The sequence below is a fragment of the Hemibagrus wyckioides genome, linkage group LG24 (assembly GCF_019097595.1).
Source record: "Hemibagrus wyckioides isolate EC202008001 linkage group LG24, SWU_Hwy_1.0, whole genome shotgun sequence".
NCBI lineage: Eukaryota > Metazoa > Chordata > Actinopteri > Siluriformes > Bagridae > Hemibagrus > Hemibagrus wyckioides.
In genome coordinates this window covers 8,074,582-8,090,080 of record NC_080733.1, presented here as the reverse complement: position 1 = coordinate 8,090,080, position 15,499 = coordinate 8,074,582, and the positions used below count along the sequence as shown (strand labels likewise).

General features: G+C 38.1%; 1 protein-coding gene across 1 annotated transcript; it reads right to left on the bottom strand.

Moving 5' to 3' along the window:
* Positions 1-5,678: 5,678 nt before the first annotated feature.
* Positions 5,679-14,216, bottom strand: si:ch211-191i18.2 (uncharacterized protein LOC564095 homolog). Its single transcript, XM_058378219.1, has 5 exons — positions 14,057-14,216; positions 9,383-9,475; positions 9,125-9,237; positions 7,084-7,205; positions 5,679-6,426 (listed from the first exon to the last, which is right to left on the bottom strand). Exons 1-4 carry the CDS (start codon positions 14,130-14,132, stop codon positions 7,131-7,133), a joined length of 357 nt encoding a protein of 118 aa, XP_058234202.1. The 5' UTR covers positions 14,133-14,216; the 3' UTR covers positions 5,679-6,426; positions 7,084-7,130.
* Between the last annotated feature and the right edge of the window lie 1,283 nt (positions 14,217-15,499).

The following is a 15,499-nucleotide window of genomic DNA, read 5'->3' as shown; positions in this document are numbered from 1 at the left end:
TTAGACTACTGATTGAAAGGTTGTGAGATTGACCAGATCTACCAAACTGCCAATGCTGGGCTCCTGAGCAAGGCCCTTAATCCTCAAATGCTCCGTTTTATGAGATAAATGTAAGTCAGGGCGTCTGTCAAATGCCATAAATGTGAATATAAGTGGAGTACAGTGTGGCCATGTTTTAGACTGCTCTGTTTGAGGGAAAGTGAGGTTGGTGGACCTGACACCAATAATCAATAATCTAAATTTAGAAAAGAGTAAAAGGAATTGCTCTCCATCCCTGACCCATCATGCACTGTGTATTCTGATACCTTTCTATCAGAACCAGCATTAACTTTTTCAGCAATTTCCACAACATGTAGCTCATCTGTTGGATCGGATCACACGGGCCAGCCTTCGCTTCCCATGTACATCAATGAGCCTTGACCGCCCATGACCCTGTCGCCGGTTCACCACTGTTCCTTCCTTGGACCACTTTTGATAGATACTGACCACTCTGCAGACCGGGAACACCCCACAAGAGCTGCAGTTGTGGAGAGCTGAGTTGTCAAACTTGCTGAAATCCTTATGCTTGTCCATTTTTCCTGCTTCTAACACATCAACTTTGAGGACAAAATGTTCACTTGCTGTCTAATATATCCCACCCACTAACAGGTGCCATGATGAGGAGATCATCAGTGTTATTCACTTCACCTCTCACTGTTCATAATGTTATACATATTCCTTGGATAGATGAAAATGTAGAGTATTTTAAACCAGTTAAATTAAACAAAAAGACTAAATTCAAGTTTAAAAATTGCCACTTTTGAATAAAAGTGTATTTACTACTAAATTGAATTATTAATTAATTAATTAAATCAACTCTTTAGCCTCAAGTAATTTCTTGTTAATTGTCCAACAAGAAAGAGAACGTAATAAAGTCAAAAAAACATACTGTATGACTACAAAGAGTCCAAAAAGACAGGAACTAATGGAAATATGTCGAGCAAATATTTTGCTATATAATTTGATAACTTTTTCTATTTTATTTCTTCAGTGTTGGAAAATAAAATTAAATGAACAGTTCTCTCTGGTATAACTCTGATTACTGACTGATTCACCCAAAGATATTTTAAAGAGTAATATGTTTTAGTATGACTAGTACCAAAGGATAGAGATAAACTGTTGTTAAGTTACACTACAGTGATTTTTGGAAGGTTTATACTACTTTATTTGGCCAGTTCTGTCTTAGAAGTGGAGAAGGTCTCCATTTAGTCCAGGAAATTTTCAAAGATGCTGAGATTTAAAAGCAAAACAGGATAAAAAAAATGATGCTATTTTGCAGTAAACGAGATCATGTGAGATTATGATTATGTATATCTTTATTTGAAGAACTGATCATAAAGATCTCTAGGTGATTCTTGGTGCCACTTACTGAATTCTAAGGATGATCTGAGTCACCTACAGCAGGTCTATCCATTATCTGCATGTCCTTCCTCTGTTTTGACACATTTAGGAGACAGCTAATGTCAGATAGCCTGCAGACAGAGATGAACTGTGCTTTAATTAAGTCCTCAGTTGAGGAGATGTAAGAGTAGTAATGAGACAGGTTGGGGTGGTGAGAATGTCAGGGATCAGTACTCACACCGATGTTTGTTATTAATGGTCTGGGTCTTTTGTTTCAAGTCATCCACAAACATTCAGCCAAAATCCAGCAGGAATTCTGCCAAAAACACCCACTGCATGTAAGACTCCTCTACATTTATAACACATCACTTTACAAGACTTTAGTCACCATATTGATCTTATAATATAAGTGAAATAAAATACAATTAAATATAATGTTTATGTTTGAACAGATATGGAGTCCCAGCTCCAAACAAATGATCTGGACCACCAACATCTAAGCAAATAAGATGAGGAGGCATCACAATTAATCTTGGTTGCCAATGCAGAAAGCTCCATCCCTACGCCAAAGGGAGATGCTATAATTAGCTAAAGTTTGGCTAAACAAAAGCCAGTGTGATTCAAGTATGATTCAGGCAGAACAAACACTGCCAGAGGAATCTGGTTAATGATTAGCTACTGAGCTAGTTAGATTGCTAATTTCCAATTTCCTGCCATTAAGGTATTAACTACACTATATTGCCAAAAGTTCTGGGACACCCCTCCAAATCATTGAATTCAGGTGTTGGGCTTGTCCCCTTAGTTCCAGTGAAAGGAACTCTTAATGCTTCAGTATACCAAGACATTTTGGACAATTTCATGCTCCCAACTTTGTGGGAACAGTTTGAGACTGACCCCTTCCTGTTCCAACATGACTGTACACCAGCGCACAAAGCAAGGTCCATAAAGACATGGACAGTGGCGGACTGGGACAATATTTCAGGCCGGGAATTTTACTCCATACCAGGCCATCAGATAGCGATGTTTACTCAATGGCATAAGAATAGACCAGTAAGAGTAAAAAGTAAGTAGCACTAGTAGACCAAAAAAAGAAATTTCTGAAGAGCAACATGCTCTTTTAAAATATATAGAGTTATATATTTCTTTAAATATATTTTTTGAACCCCATTAGCTTGCACAAAGTGGACTTTCTTATGCGATAGTTAGCCATGCTGTAAATGTGCATGTGTAGGTAATTAATTTTTATTTATTCAAAAAAATCCTGACCCCCTAACACTTACACTCTCTATTCTACTTCTATGCTATCTACCTGATTTCTTATATTTATTATATAAAGATTTTGACCCACTAACACTAGCACTCTCTATTCTGTCTACTTTTTATTCTTTTTATTTATTATTATAAAACATGCTACATCTGCTGCATTTACCTATTGTAAGTTGCTTTGGATGAAATGTCCGTCTGTCAAGTGATGATGTAAATGTCATATTACTGTAATTCTGACCAGCCTGCTCCCCATATTCAAGCGTACACTCTTAAGTCACTCTCAGTTTTATACCAGCTCGGTCTGTGCAGCGCCGCTTCAAGTTGAACACACCTATTACCTGCCTCTGGAAATAGCCAATTAGGCAGTGCGTCACTGACACTGGGCCATGTGGTGATGTCATTTTCACTCTGTGATTTCCTGATTTGTAGATTGAGAGGTCCATCACTTAATTCCTAGCTGCATACCAGCCTATTGCATGTCAAGGTGATCGACCTTAACAACCATCAGGCCACCAGGAAATGTCCTGGTTCTCCCGATGGCCAGTCCGCCCCTGGACATGGATGAGCGAGTTTGGTGTGTAGGAACTTGACTGTCCTGACCTCAACCCAACAGAACACCTTTGGGATGAATTACAGCGGAGACTGCGAGCCAGGCCTTCTCGTACCAAAATCAGTGCCAGACCACACAATTGCGCTTCTAGAGGAATGGTCAAAAAATTCCCATAAACACACTCTTAAACCTTGTGGAAAGTCTTCCCAGAAGAGTTGAAGCTGCAAAGGGCAAGTCAAGTCCATATTACATTCATGTGCATGGACAGGCAGATGTCCCAGTTTTGTGGTCATCCCCAAACTGTTCTCACAAAGTTGGGAGCATGAAATTGTCCAAAATGTCTTGGTATGCTGAAGCATTAAGAGAGATCCCTTTCACTGGAACTAAGGGGCCAAGCCTCTTGCAACTTAGCCTTGCAACTTATAGCCTGAGCAAAACAGAGTGGCTCGCAAGCTAAATTTACATTCACAGGTAACCTTCCATCATTTTAAGGTCACAGTTTCCCAGCCTGTAATTAAATCCCAGTTTCCATCAAATTATGAATCATTCTTTAGATGTTTGATAAAAAGAAAATCACAGTAAAATAATAACATTCCAAAAACAAATCTCAAATGTTATTGCAGTGTTGGGTAGGTTGGAGTGAATAACATCCTAAATTAGACTGATTATCTCAAAATGTCTTTGTTTAAGCTTGTTAAGACATAATGTAATTTTTAAATTTCTAAATATATATTTCAAAACATTACTCCACGTATGAAGCCTTAATAATGCACAATGCATCCCTTTCACCTAAAACCAAACCAAACCAAAGAACGTAGCTCTATAGACTAATATATGGAGTGAAGCTGTATTGTTAGCACTGTTAAATAAAAGAGTTTAAGATGAAACCTGCAATAACATCTCAGCTGGAGTGAAACACTGTTTCTTCAGACTGCTGCTTACACAATCAGAAAGTAAGAACTTGAGTTACGCTTTCCTTTCATTTAAAAAACATTAAATGTTGTAGAAATGTTATTTTATGTTAAGCACTTACGGACAAATATCTTAATATCACACACTGCTAGTACACCCTAAATATGAAAAAAGATGAATAATGCCTTTAGTATAAATAAACTGTACAGAAATGCCATAGAGAGCTGAAGCTGTAGCGCTGATTGGTGCAGAGATGATGAATTATGTGACCACAGAGGAATCATAGCACAGGGTTAAGTTACAAATATTAGTCCTTTTCCGTTTTCTTCTATACATACAGACTGATGTCAGTAATATTCAAGACATGAGATTCCCTTAAGCTTATTGTTCATGATCATTTGTATTTATCCCTTGCATGCACACGATTTATAATGTACATGTGTGTTCTATGGAAATTTCAGTCATTTGTTGTGTTGTGCAGTGCTCAAAGGCAGAAAATTGTAATAATGTATTCAGTATGTTGTCTCAGTGTTTTGTTGCTCATCAAGGTTCACGCAGAAACACAGAATACAAATAGCTGTTTCTCTAATATTATTGTGACTCCTCGTAAAACAACATCCTTTGTTTTTCTTATTCCCTGTCAATTTTCTTGCTGGCTTTAAGATTTATTAGTACAGAGTTATCTTTTTGCCATAACCTGGCTGTGTCAAATCTTCCACCTTGGTAATAGCTTGTGAATTATACTGAAATATGCACTAATTGCCCAAGCACAAATACCTGACCTTGATACAACATGCTACCCATAAAGCAGCTTTCAGTAGTTTAAAAGAAAGTCAAGTAATTCATGAGCATCTCTCTTACAATTCATTATCGTCAGAGATGAATTGTTAACATTGTTCATAAAACAAAAAATCAGCATAGTTTTAAATATTTACAATATTCTTTACCTTGTTAGAAAAAAACATTTCTTTATTGGTTTAAGTACAAATATTTATTCAGAATTATTAACAACATGAATTTTAGCTCACAAAAACTAAATGTCAATTCATTTTTGAGTGAAATTTTTTGTGCCAAGTTTATAAAACATGAATGCAAATTTTAGTATTTAAAGCATAATACTTAAAGCATTACCCTTACAGAAATCACACAAACTTTACGTATGAATAATTACAATATAGAATGTTGTTTGAATTTTGCTTTTGTTGTTTGTTTCGTTTTCACCAAAATTGATTTGTTTTGAAATGTGAAGGTGTTTTATTTGCTGCTGTACGAATACAATTTGCGTATTTTTTTTGAACATATTATTCACATAAGGTAACATCTACTTGAGCTCTCGTGCAATTTCAAGGCATACATTAAAAGCATCTTCACATTGTTTTTTTTTAGATTTGATCACATATTACTCACAAAGGAAAAATGCTAGATGCTCGTGTGTGAACTGTATGTGATTTTCTGTAAGGGTATATCCACCTGGGAGCTCTGAGAAAGTGGAGCTAATGAAAGAAGTGCATTTGCTTAGGAAAGTGCCTGTGTGTACACCATGCATTGTTGAGACTCAATAGGATTTGTACTTTCTGCTCCGACATTCACAGTGTGTCCGTGTCCCTAATGTAATAAGATCGGAGTCAGTTTAATGAGATGGTACAAAGGAGTCGTATATGACGTGGTGTAGTGATGCAGTGAAGCAAAATAATTTAGGAATTCCTATTGTGGGAAAAACAGACTGGATTCTGAGGACTTGTTGCGGTGTGTATAATGATCTGATGTAAAGTAATGTAAAATGTGAAGGCAACACACGTGCACACACAGACACACATACACTGGAGCATTTCATTCTTTGCAGCATTCTGGTTATTAAAATAGATCATATTATATACCATTATTATAAATGTCCCTTAGAATTGCACTGAAAATTCATTCATATCTAGCATTAATATTTTTACATTCATAAATCCACATTGTCTTTATTTTTCTATGGCTGTTTAGCCAAAGCTTTTTGTCCCTCTTTTCTACATTTCTAAGGCACAGTTTTGATAGTTACAAAAAGCTTAATATCTTGATTAAGGTCAATTTTTCTGTTCATATTGTTCAATTAAGCTGTTTGGCTCACACATCCAAGGATTTGTGGTGGAGATGGGGTCTTGTGGGATCTCCTGTTTGCATTTTTACAGCAGTGAAATTCTAGAACGAGTTCTTGCTGCTTCTCTGATGTAAGAGGTTTGAGTAAGTCTGTGTGCCTTTCTTCCTTGATCTTAATTTTGTCATGTCTCTGGTCCTCCATTGAGGTTGTTTGTCCATCTCTGTCCTTCCTCTGTGTCCTGGGAAAAGAAGGAATACAGTCAAACACAGACACACGAGTGACATCTTTGTTGAGTAACACATTTAGCCCCTTGTGCTTCACTCTCCTGGGAAAGCTTTCCACTAGTCTTGGGGGATTTGCGTTCATTCAGCCATAAGAGAATTAGTGAGATCAGACTGATGTTAGGTAACGGAGGTCTGGGGTTCAGTCATTGTTCCAGTTCATTCCAAAGGTGTTCAGTGGGGTTGAGGTCAGGGCTCTGTAAAGTACAATAGAGTTCTTCAACCTTCTCCAACCTTCACAAACTCTTAATGGACCTCAATTTGTGCATTGTCATGTTGGGACAGGTTTTGGCCTTTACTGACCCAGCTATGGATGTATTTACTAGGACCCAAGTGACCAGTCAAACAGGGCAATAATTATAAGAGCTTAATCCACTGTTGTTACAGAACATTGATGCTTTTTCTTAACCTTCCATGCAGTCAAATATTTTTAAAATAGCCTAGGTTTTGGTCGCCCTCTGTTGACAGTAAATAGAATTACATGAACATTTAAACGCATACAGTGTATATCACTACCAAGGCAAATAATCATATGATTGACATGGCATTAAGACCAAATAGGAAGTGGAGAGTGTGGTTTGGTTTTGCATGTCGTGAATATTCATCGCACTCACCTCATGTATTTGTGTGTGATGATGTCCTGTGATGTTCAGTGCGTGTCCTATAGGAGTCTGAGCAGCTGATGAGCAGCCAAGATCAGCATGAGCAGTAAGCTTGAATATACTGTCCTAAAGGCCTGGAAGGGTCAAAGAAGATCAGCTGTGTCAGTAGCCCCATTACCAGCAAAACATAAATCAGTGAGTGATGAACATGTACTGTGTATGTGGGAAACATTATTTCGTGTTTGTTCTAGATTTGTTATACACGTATTTGTGTCCTGACTAGATGTTGACTTCTCCGCTGTTTTTTTTAACATTAATAGTTAACTATAAGATCTTAAAAGAAATCATCCTGTCGTCAAATTTTCCTCTGAAAAAATACTGTGGGATGTTAAAATGCAAGACAGAAAACCTTTAAGGTTTAGTACACCTATATTCTGTATATGTTGTTGGCCTCAGTATAAAAGCTTTAACACAGTTATAAGGGTGGTGCAGGTTAGTTGGTAAATCATCTCATCATCTTATATATACTACTTAAATCTACTGCCTTGATAAACAACTAATGAACACAATGATTTTAAAACGAAATGGTCCTGCCTTTTAGGTTAAACAAACAGAATGCAAATTTACTAATCACAGACTTTTTTCCTTTATAAGGAGAAAAGGCATCATTTACATGGTACTTACAGATACCTGAGCTAATTTAATGTTATAATCATCAATCTTCAACATAATGCTGCATATCCTTGTGATCAGTGCTGAACTCTTTATACACTGTATTTAAATCAAAATGCACTTTTTGCAAATAGAACTACTTATAAATGTATTTTTGCTGTTTTAAAAGAAAATTCACTATGTGAGACATCTTGAATCCATCTATAGCAGGAATGAAGGACTGTCAAAAAATGCTACTGATGATATGCTCTACATAGCAGGCACACAGCATGCAAATCATTAAATCTGTATGGCTTAAAGCAGAGACCTGAAAGCAATTGGTGTCTGAAAGTACACAGAGGAGTTTACTTTGTCCAAAAGAGATCAGCAGAGCCATTCTGGTTATGGAGCATTCCCCTGTATTCCTCTACAGGCTCCTCTCAGCACATGGGGAAGGTTATAACTGACTGAATAGTTTTGGGTCAAGATTGTTGATCCAACCATAACTGTATAGGGTAGACTAACAATATCTATCATCATGATTATCATCATGATCATATAATGTAACAGGATTGTGACCCTCACCATGAGCTATTCTGACCTTTACTGTGATTGCAACATGCTAGGAATTTCCCCGGTGGAACTTGAGCATGGCTTTACCTTTAGGGGACTTTTTTTTCCGACCTTAGTTGAGAGACATTTTAGATTCTCAGACTAAAAATATGCAGTGGAGGCTAAGGGGAATTAATTGTGTGGATCTCTGAGAACTAATCAACCCACTGTCATAATTTAGAATCATTGTTTAGTTTCCCAGGCTATAAAGCAAGTTGGGAATTAAGATACTATAGTGCTAGGCTAATGAGAGCCATGTGTTTATAATTAGGTCCCTTTCAGTACGAGTCAGTAGTATCTGTTCTGTCCCTCCTCCACAATCTGAAAAAACTGCAAGATAACAACAAATATTACAAAGATTTTTATAGATTTTTATGGGATTTATTACTATGTTTATTACTGTAGTTACATTTTATTGCTCTCTATAGACATACATATTAGAAGAATATGCATGAGTTTGTCCAGGCACTGTCAGAATATTTCACAACTTTTGTTATTCTGTGGCTTAATCACCTTAATTCATGACTCAGTGTGCAGTTCAGATGCTGACCAACTCTATTCAGTGTCAGACCAGTATTTGGCAAGTTTTATCTGAAAAGGTTAGTTCTCACAAATCAAAGAAACTCCTACTTTCCTTTTCATGGGAAGCTATTTTGCGTCTCAGAAACAGGCAGCCGTTTAACCTTTCACATACTTTTCACAGCTCAGGCGAGAAGACGGCGTCTTCATCACACAGCTTTCCAACTCAGAATGGACAAAGATAGTATAAATCACTGGAAGGTTTTTGTACCTCGGAGACACTGGACACAGTGGACATTGGATCTGTTATATCCAAGATCCCATCTTCATCCTCAGATTCCCTTTCCTTTAAAAACATCTCCAACTCGTCAGTGCTGCTGTTGCCTAGTCAGACAAGTACAGTATAAAAAGTGGAAAATTCTGTGCATTGTCGTACAGAGTATACAAGACATAAAGACTATCAAAACGTTCAGGTGTAGAAGAAATAAGCTTATAGTCATAGAATGATGGAACAGTGATAAATACATACTGAAGAAAGTGTAGTCAAATGTGGCATTGTAGTCGTAATCTGGTGAAGGAGTAGAATCATAGTCACGATCCAGCTGTATGAACTCAATTCCAGCTGTGAAGATAAAAGGAAAGATTTAGGGGGATTTTTGAAATGTGTATAATTTATTTATCAGAATTTCAAAGCAACATCGTGTTGATTTCCTTTTCCTAACAGCCTAAATTTTCCAGTGTCATCTTGTTATTCAGTAATTCATTTTTAAGTATATTTTCAGTAACTGCAGTAAAAATAAAGATATATAGTTAGGGAAATCTGGACCAAACGCCTTTAAATGCCTTTTATTGTAAGATAATCTTCAGTTCACCAGATGCAGCTGAACAGCGTCTCATTATTTTTCACACGTTTCAGTGTCTCCCAACTATGGAGAATGTTGCAGTAGAAGACTATAATTGGTAACTCAAGTTCTCTGTATCAGCATCTTTATTACTGCTGTTTGTCAGATATGTGAGTCTAATATATCCTGACATGATATTTTTGTAGGTGTGGAATTACCTTTCTGCTGAAGAATGAATAAAGAGAAAACAATGGCAGCTGTCAAGAGTGTTTCTGTCAGGCCTCATGTTAGCACAGTTATCTCATAAAGCAAAGCCCTCAGTCTCCAGCATGACACCTTTATGTAGATTGAGTTCATGTAGCAGTGTGCACTGTGACAGCACACTATATGAAACACTATTCAATAGGCAGTGGTGGATCATCACGGGTCACTGAAATATTCAACTCAGAAGGTATCCTGTGTCAGAAGTTCTTTTTGGAAAGTGTTTTAACATGACCCAGCCCCCAGGGCCAGATGTTCTCAAGTTAAATACGTTTTGGGATGAAAGTTCTCATGGGATACTGCATTATATGACACTAATGGGTCACCTCAGACCAAAGCAAGTTGATTCACAAACAGAGTAGGGCAGAATAATGAATACATGGCTATAAAAAGAAAAAGAAGTGCCTCCTGATGACTTTAGCATTCTACCGAACCCAAAACGGCCATGGTTAGCTTGTAGCCTTGAGATGTATAGTGTTTGTGTAGTCAGTGCTGAACCCTTTCCTTAGATTGGGTTCAAAAGTAAAGAAGATGAGAAGTGACCCTGAGAAACCACTTCCTCATACAAGTAAGGAGTTGAATAAATAATCTTTCAGGCTTGCCTTTTAGATCTAATTCATTTACACAGCTGCATGGTTGGTCCAAAGCAATGAAATTCGAGGGGATATGGTAAATATTCACACAATAGAACAAAACCCCAGGGAGTGCACTTCATATTTCTAAGCCATATCTGGATTCCTCTGTCTATGGAGCTCAGTGTATGCAGTGATGTTTTGAAGATATTGGTGATGATCAGTGTTTAAAACATTCTCTTTCATCACTTTATTCGTATTCACTCCCATGCATGCTCTCCACTGGAATCTCAGTTCAATTCATGTTCTGGCTTGAATTTTCTATGACGTTGTAAACCACGAGACCTTTTGCAGTTAAAGCAGGTCATATATCCTGCAAAGCAAGCTGAGGTACAGACCCTGGAATGTGTCATTTACCAGATCTGACCTTACAACAGATGGACTTTGCATTTCAAATCTCAAAGACATTGTTCGGTCCTGTCTTGAAGTTAAGAAACGGCCCACATGTTTGGGTGGATGGCAGGTTGCCAAGACCATTAGATTCTCTTCATTCTGACTTTACTTTCTCATTATACTACAACCCTTGAGGAACAAGGGATGAATGGGGAGCTCTCTAAGAATTCTCATTCTTGCGCTAATTAAATATCTGTTTAGCAAAAGCCAGAGCGGTTTTGGGTGTGACATCTGATAAGACCTGCTACAAGATATGAGCTCCAAGATAGGGTAATCTTACGTGCTACCCCATGCCATGACCTAGCCATTATACTCTCTAATAACACGAGAGCCAAGGGTAAAACAGGTCTGAGAGCTATTACTTGGATCTACACCAATATACAATTAGGATAATAAACAGCATGAAGCTAAATGCTATAAGATGTGAGCCAAGTGTCTAGCCAATGTGTGAAAATGTGGTGTTTATTTAAACGTACCATGGTAAGATAGCCACCTGCTATTAATTATAGTGTCAGTGTATGAGACAACATTGGAAACATTGGTCTCACATTCCAGCTTTCATGACCGCTGTCAACAAATTGATTAATTTCACAAAGCTCTGAAAATGTTCCAATTTAAACAATGCTTTAGTTTCTGCTGGGTTAACTGTTTTAGGGACAATGAACTTAAAGATCTTGCCTAACTAGGACAATTAAAATGAGCAGTACTCTGTCACAGTGATATCCATTCACAAGCAATTATTCTACCCCATGGGCATGTTTCCCTTTCCCTTCTTCTCTGTGCATCATTAGGGCCAACCAGGAGTTGTAAGAGTTTGAGCAAAATTCCAAGGTCTACCAGTTCCACATATTGTTTAGCCTCTGGATGTGAAACCACATGCTGGGTGTATAAATCAAAACGAACGACAGTCACAATTAACAAGCAAACAGCTGGAACATGGTGAAAACCTGAAGAAGAAGAAGAAAAGGAAAAAGGAAGCCAATGCACTGTGAAAACATGTTTGAACTTAGAGGAAAAAACACAAATACAGCTTCAGAATAAGTTTGTAAAGCTACAGGGTCTTTTCCCTTCACATGGTAATTAAAAATAAAGCCATGGTCAATGGTTAAACGGATGTAACTCGAATCCAGTAAAGTTTCCCAGTCTTTATCAGGATATCTTCAAAACATGTCAAAACTAGTGAGAGGTTATGAGCATGATCATCAGGTGAGAACATCTCCCAGATAAGGATTTTTGACAGGAATCTTGCTTTATTTCTTCATGCAAACCATTATCCTTGCCTCAGGTTTACTTTGAAAATAAAATTACATATTACTAATTACAGACATTAACTAAGTATTATATTATCTTAAATGTGAATTGTTCTGCAGTTAAACAGGGCAACTCTATTTGTTTTGAAAACATGATGTCATGTCACATATGGGAGCATGCAGCTTCATTAGTGTGAATCATGGGTGTTTGTTAGACTGAGGCTATCGTTAGCTACCTACTGGTGAGCTAACACTTGCCAAGACACGTCAGCATGAGAAAATGTAAAGTCATCAGTGTGGCTAGACAACAGCAAAAACTCACACAGGTTAAAACCTGCCTCCAAAAGACTCCAAAGCTCAGGCTTTTAACATGTTGTATTTAAGGACGTTTTATAAATGGTATATCATTACTGCGAATTTGGTTTATTTCAAAATAAGTGGCATAAAAACTTTCAATATGGAGAATAACTTACTTATACATGGAATGTCAGAAAGGACACTACGCATAGATTTCCTGATCTTTTCAGTATAGATTTACAGTTTTAAACACCTTCTGTTCGGTTCTACTTAAATTCTGGTTTAAATTATTAACCTGAATTATAAACCTCAAAACCAAAAACTAATAATCATGAACATATTACTTGGTTTCTATAAAGATGAAACCAAGGAAGCATTCCAGCTTTCTCTCCTCATCCCATTCTGGGTTACATAGTGTGACAGTCACATATGTTCAAGAGCCAATTAATGATTCACATCCCATATGTTGCTTAAACCTTGTTTCCCATCGCCTGTTTAGACATCCACGAGGGCACTGCGGGGCAGATGATGAACTCAAGCTCTAGCTCTACTTTTTGTGGGGTCCTGTGACTAAGAATAGTGAGACCTGCCAGAGCTGTGCATGAAAGGGGCGTTCTACAAAAAGCAGCTGTGTGTCAGGATTATGCTGCCCCCCCATGATTGTTTTAACCCTTGGGCCATCCCTTATTCTTGAGAAACCGCATTGCTCAGACAGACAACACGCTTTCATACAATCTGTTTGGATGCTCTGGAGTTTGTGTCTATTTCCCCGGGTATTTCCACATCTAAAGAGCCTTCTGAAATTTCAATCAAGTGCTTAATATGTTTACAATAAAAGCAATTACTCATCATCATCTGTTTGATTGTTATCCATATGCACCACATTTTTCCTTTATTGTCTTGTTGTTTTTTCTCAATTAAGATCTATTTTGGGGGAAAAAACACATGATTAAAAGGAAGTGATTTAATCATATTGCTTCCCTTCATTTTTCTACACTTTCCTGGCTGTAAACTTCCCCAGGCGACTGCTCTTCAAAATATTCTTCCCTTTTGTGTGCTGAGATTGTAAGATGAGATCTGTATTGTTTCAAAATTCAAGACAAGATAAACCGGTAGTCCATCTGGTCTTGATCATTTAGAAGTCAAAAACCTCTGAAAGCAAATGATCTCACCTTGGACACAAGAGATCTGTCTCATTTAATACTCCTACTTGTTAGACAGCTCTGTCTTAAACAGAAACATGTGCAACTGTTTGCTCTAATCCTCACCCCGGATCACAATGTCCACTTCCCAAACATGCACTTGTCCCCAAGCAAGTACCTTCAGCATGCACATGTGGGTTAAACCGTGCATGTATTCTTTTACAGCACCAAACAAGACCTAACAAGAACATGCAGTATGTTCTGACATGCAAGTACTCTCTCTATTACTCACTCTTTGTCTTTTTCACTCTCTCTCATGTGTACAAGTATATGTCGACACACACAACACAGATGCACACTCACAGACACTCTGTCTTAACACTCACCACAGAAGAGTGGCAGGAGCATCAAGGACCCAGCCAAGCACACAGCTATCAAGCAGTGATGAAGTAACCTGAGCATGTTGCTCTTCCTGGAATCTGTATGCGTGTAGCAGCCTCCACACTATGCCTCTGAATTACTGCTCCCTGAGAGTATGTAAGTGGGGAGGAAACAGCCAAGTGAAGGGGGTGGGAGAAGGAGAAAGGGGGAGGGAACTCATCCAGCATTGCCTAGATGCCATAGTTATGGCCAAAATAATGGTGTCTTTTTTTTTTTTAATATGCACTCACATTGACTGCTAAGAAAATTACATGGCTGGAGTAAAACCAGATAATCTAAGTTCTGCCCCATCTCATGCATTTAGGCAAACTTTTTTGCGAGTAAGATTGTCTGTTTAAGGTGCACAGATTTGGGGGTGGAGGGGGGGAATGGGAGGTAGATCCAATGAGCTGACCGTGGCTCAGGACTGAAGATCTGAGATCCCACAGAGAGGTCATTGAGGCTTTTCTCAGATCAGTGTATTAAAATGTCTTGGAGACAACCTAGATATATTGAAGATTTTGTTTGACAGATCTTGATATGCCTGTTTTTGAGCAGAGTGTGGGAAAGTGATTTAAATATGTTGGTCAAACAGAGTAGATGTTGAGGAGACATGAGGCACTGGCATGAAAAATAAACAAAAATAATGCACATCAAGTTTGACTATAAATCCTGGTGATTGATGAAATAAGTTACTTCAGGAAACATCATTTTCAGGTTTTGTAGGATAGTATAAAAGTTATAAACATTCAAGCAACTCAATATACTTAAAGCTTTTTTGGTCCCAAAGACTTTTTTTTTAATATACCAAGAACCAGATGTTTGTCAGGATTGGAAAGTAGAGGCGGGATCATTGAACTTCCTATCCTTTCTACTCCACATGGGGCTGGAGAAGAAGTGAAAGGTATTAAGATGTATTTCAGCAGCAGGACAGGACATGGAGCTGGGGGTGTGGGAGAGTGGAAATGAATGAAATGAATGAATATTCCTCCCCCCTGACTCAGCCTTTCTCAGTTATCTTTGCAGCACTGACCAGGCTTATTCCCCTCTGCCTGCTCTGTGTTAGAGGGACTTGGGCAAGTTCCCCTCCTCCATAGCCCCCAGCTGTGTGAACTGGACCGTGGGAGTGTGTGGGTGACTGGCAACGACAGTGCACACGTTAGCCAGAGCATATGCCTTGTAGCGCCATATTTCCTGCCTTACTATCCATAGCCTCTCACTACTCCCTAAACTCGGAGTGAAATCAGAAACCTTTCCAGAATAAACAAGAGCAAATCATCAGAAAAGCCACAGAGGGTGGCTGTTGCCCACAAAGGTCATGTAGGGTAAATGAGCATACTACCAGCATCCTTCATGACACTGCCAAATCAAACAAATCTGTGTATACGATTGGTTTTTAGTTAAGAAGG

What these genes read in the sequence shown, in the direction of transcription:
- si:ch211-191i18.2 (XM_058378219.1), bottom strand. Translation starts at nt 14,132, where the DNA reads ATGCTCAGGTTACTTCATCACTGCTTGATAGCTGTGTGCTTGGCTGGG. An exon ending in GCTCCTGCCACTCTTCTGTG is followed by an intron (nt 9,476 to 14,056) that starts GTGAGTGTTAAG and finishes TTATCTTCACAG; the next exon opens with CTGGAATTGAGTTCATACAG. An exon ending in CTGTGTCCAGTGTCTCCGAG is followed by an intron (nt 7,206 to 9,124) that starts GTACAAAAACCT and finishes TGACCCTTCCAG; the next exon opens with GCCTTTAGGACAGTATATTC.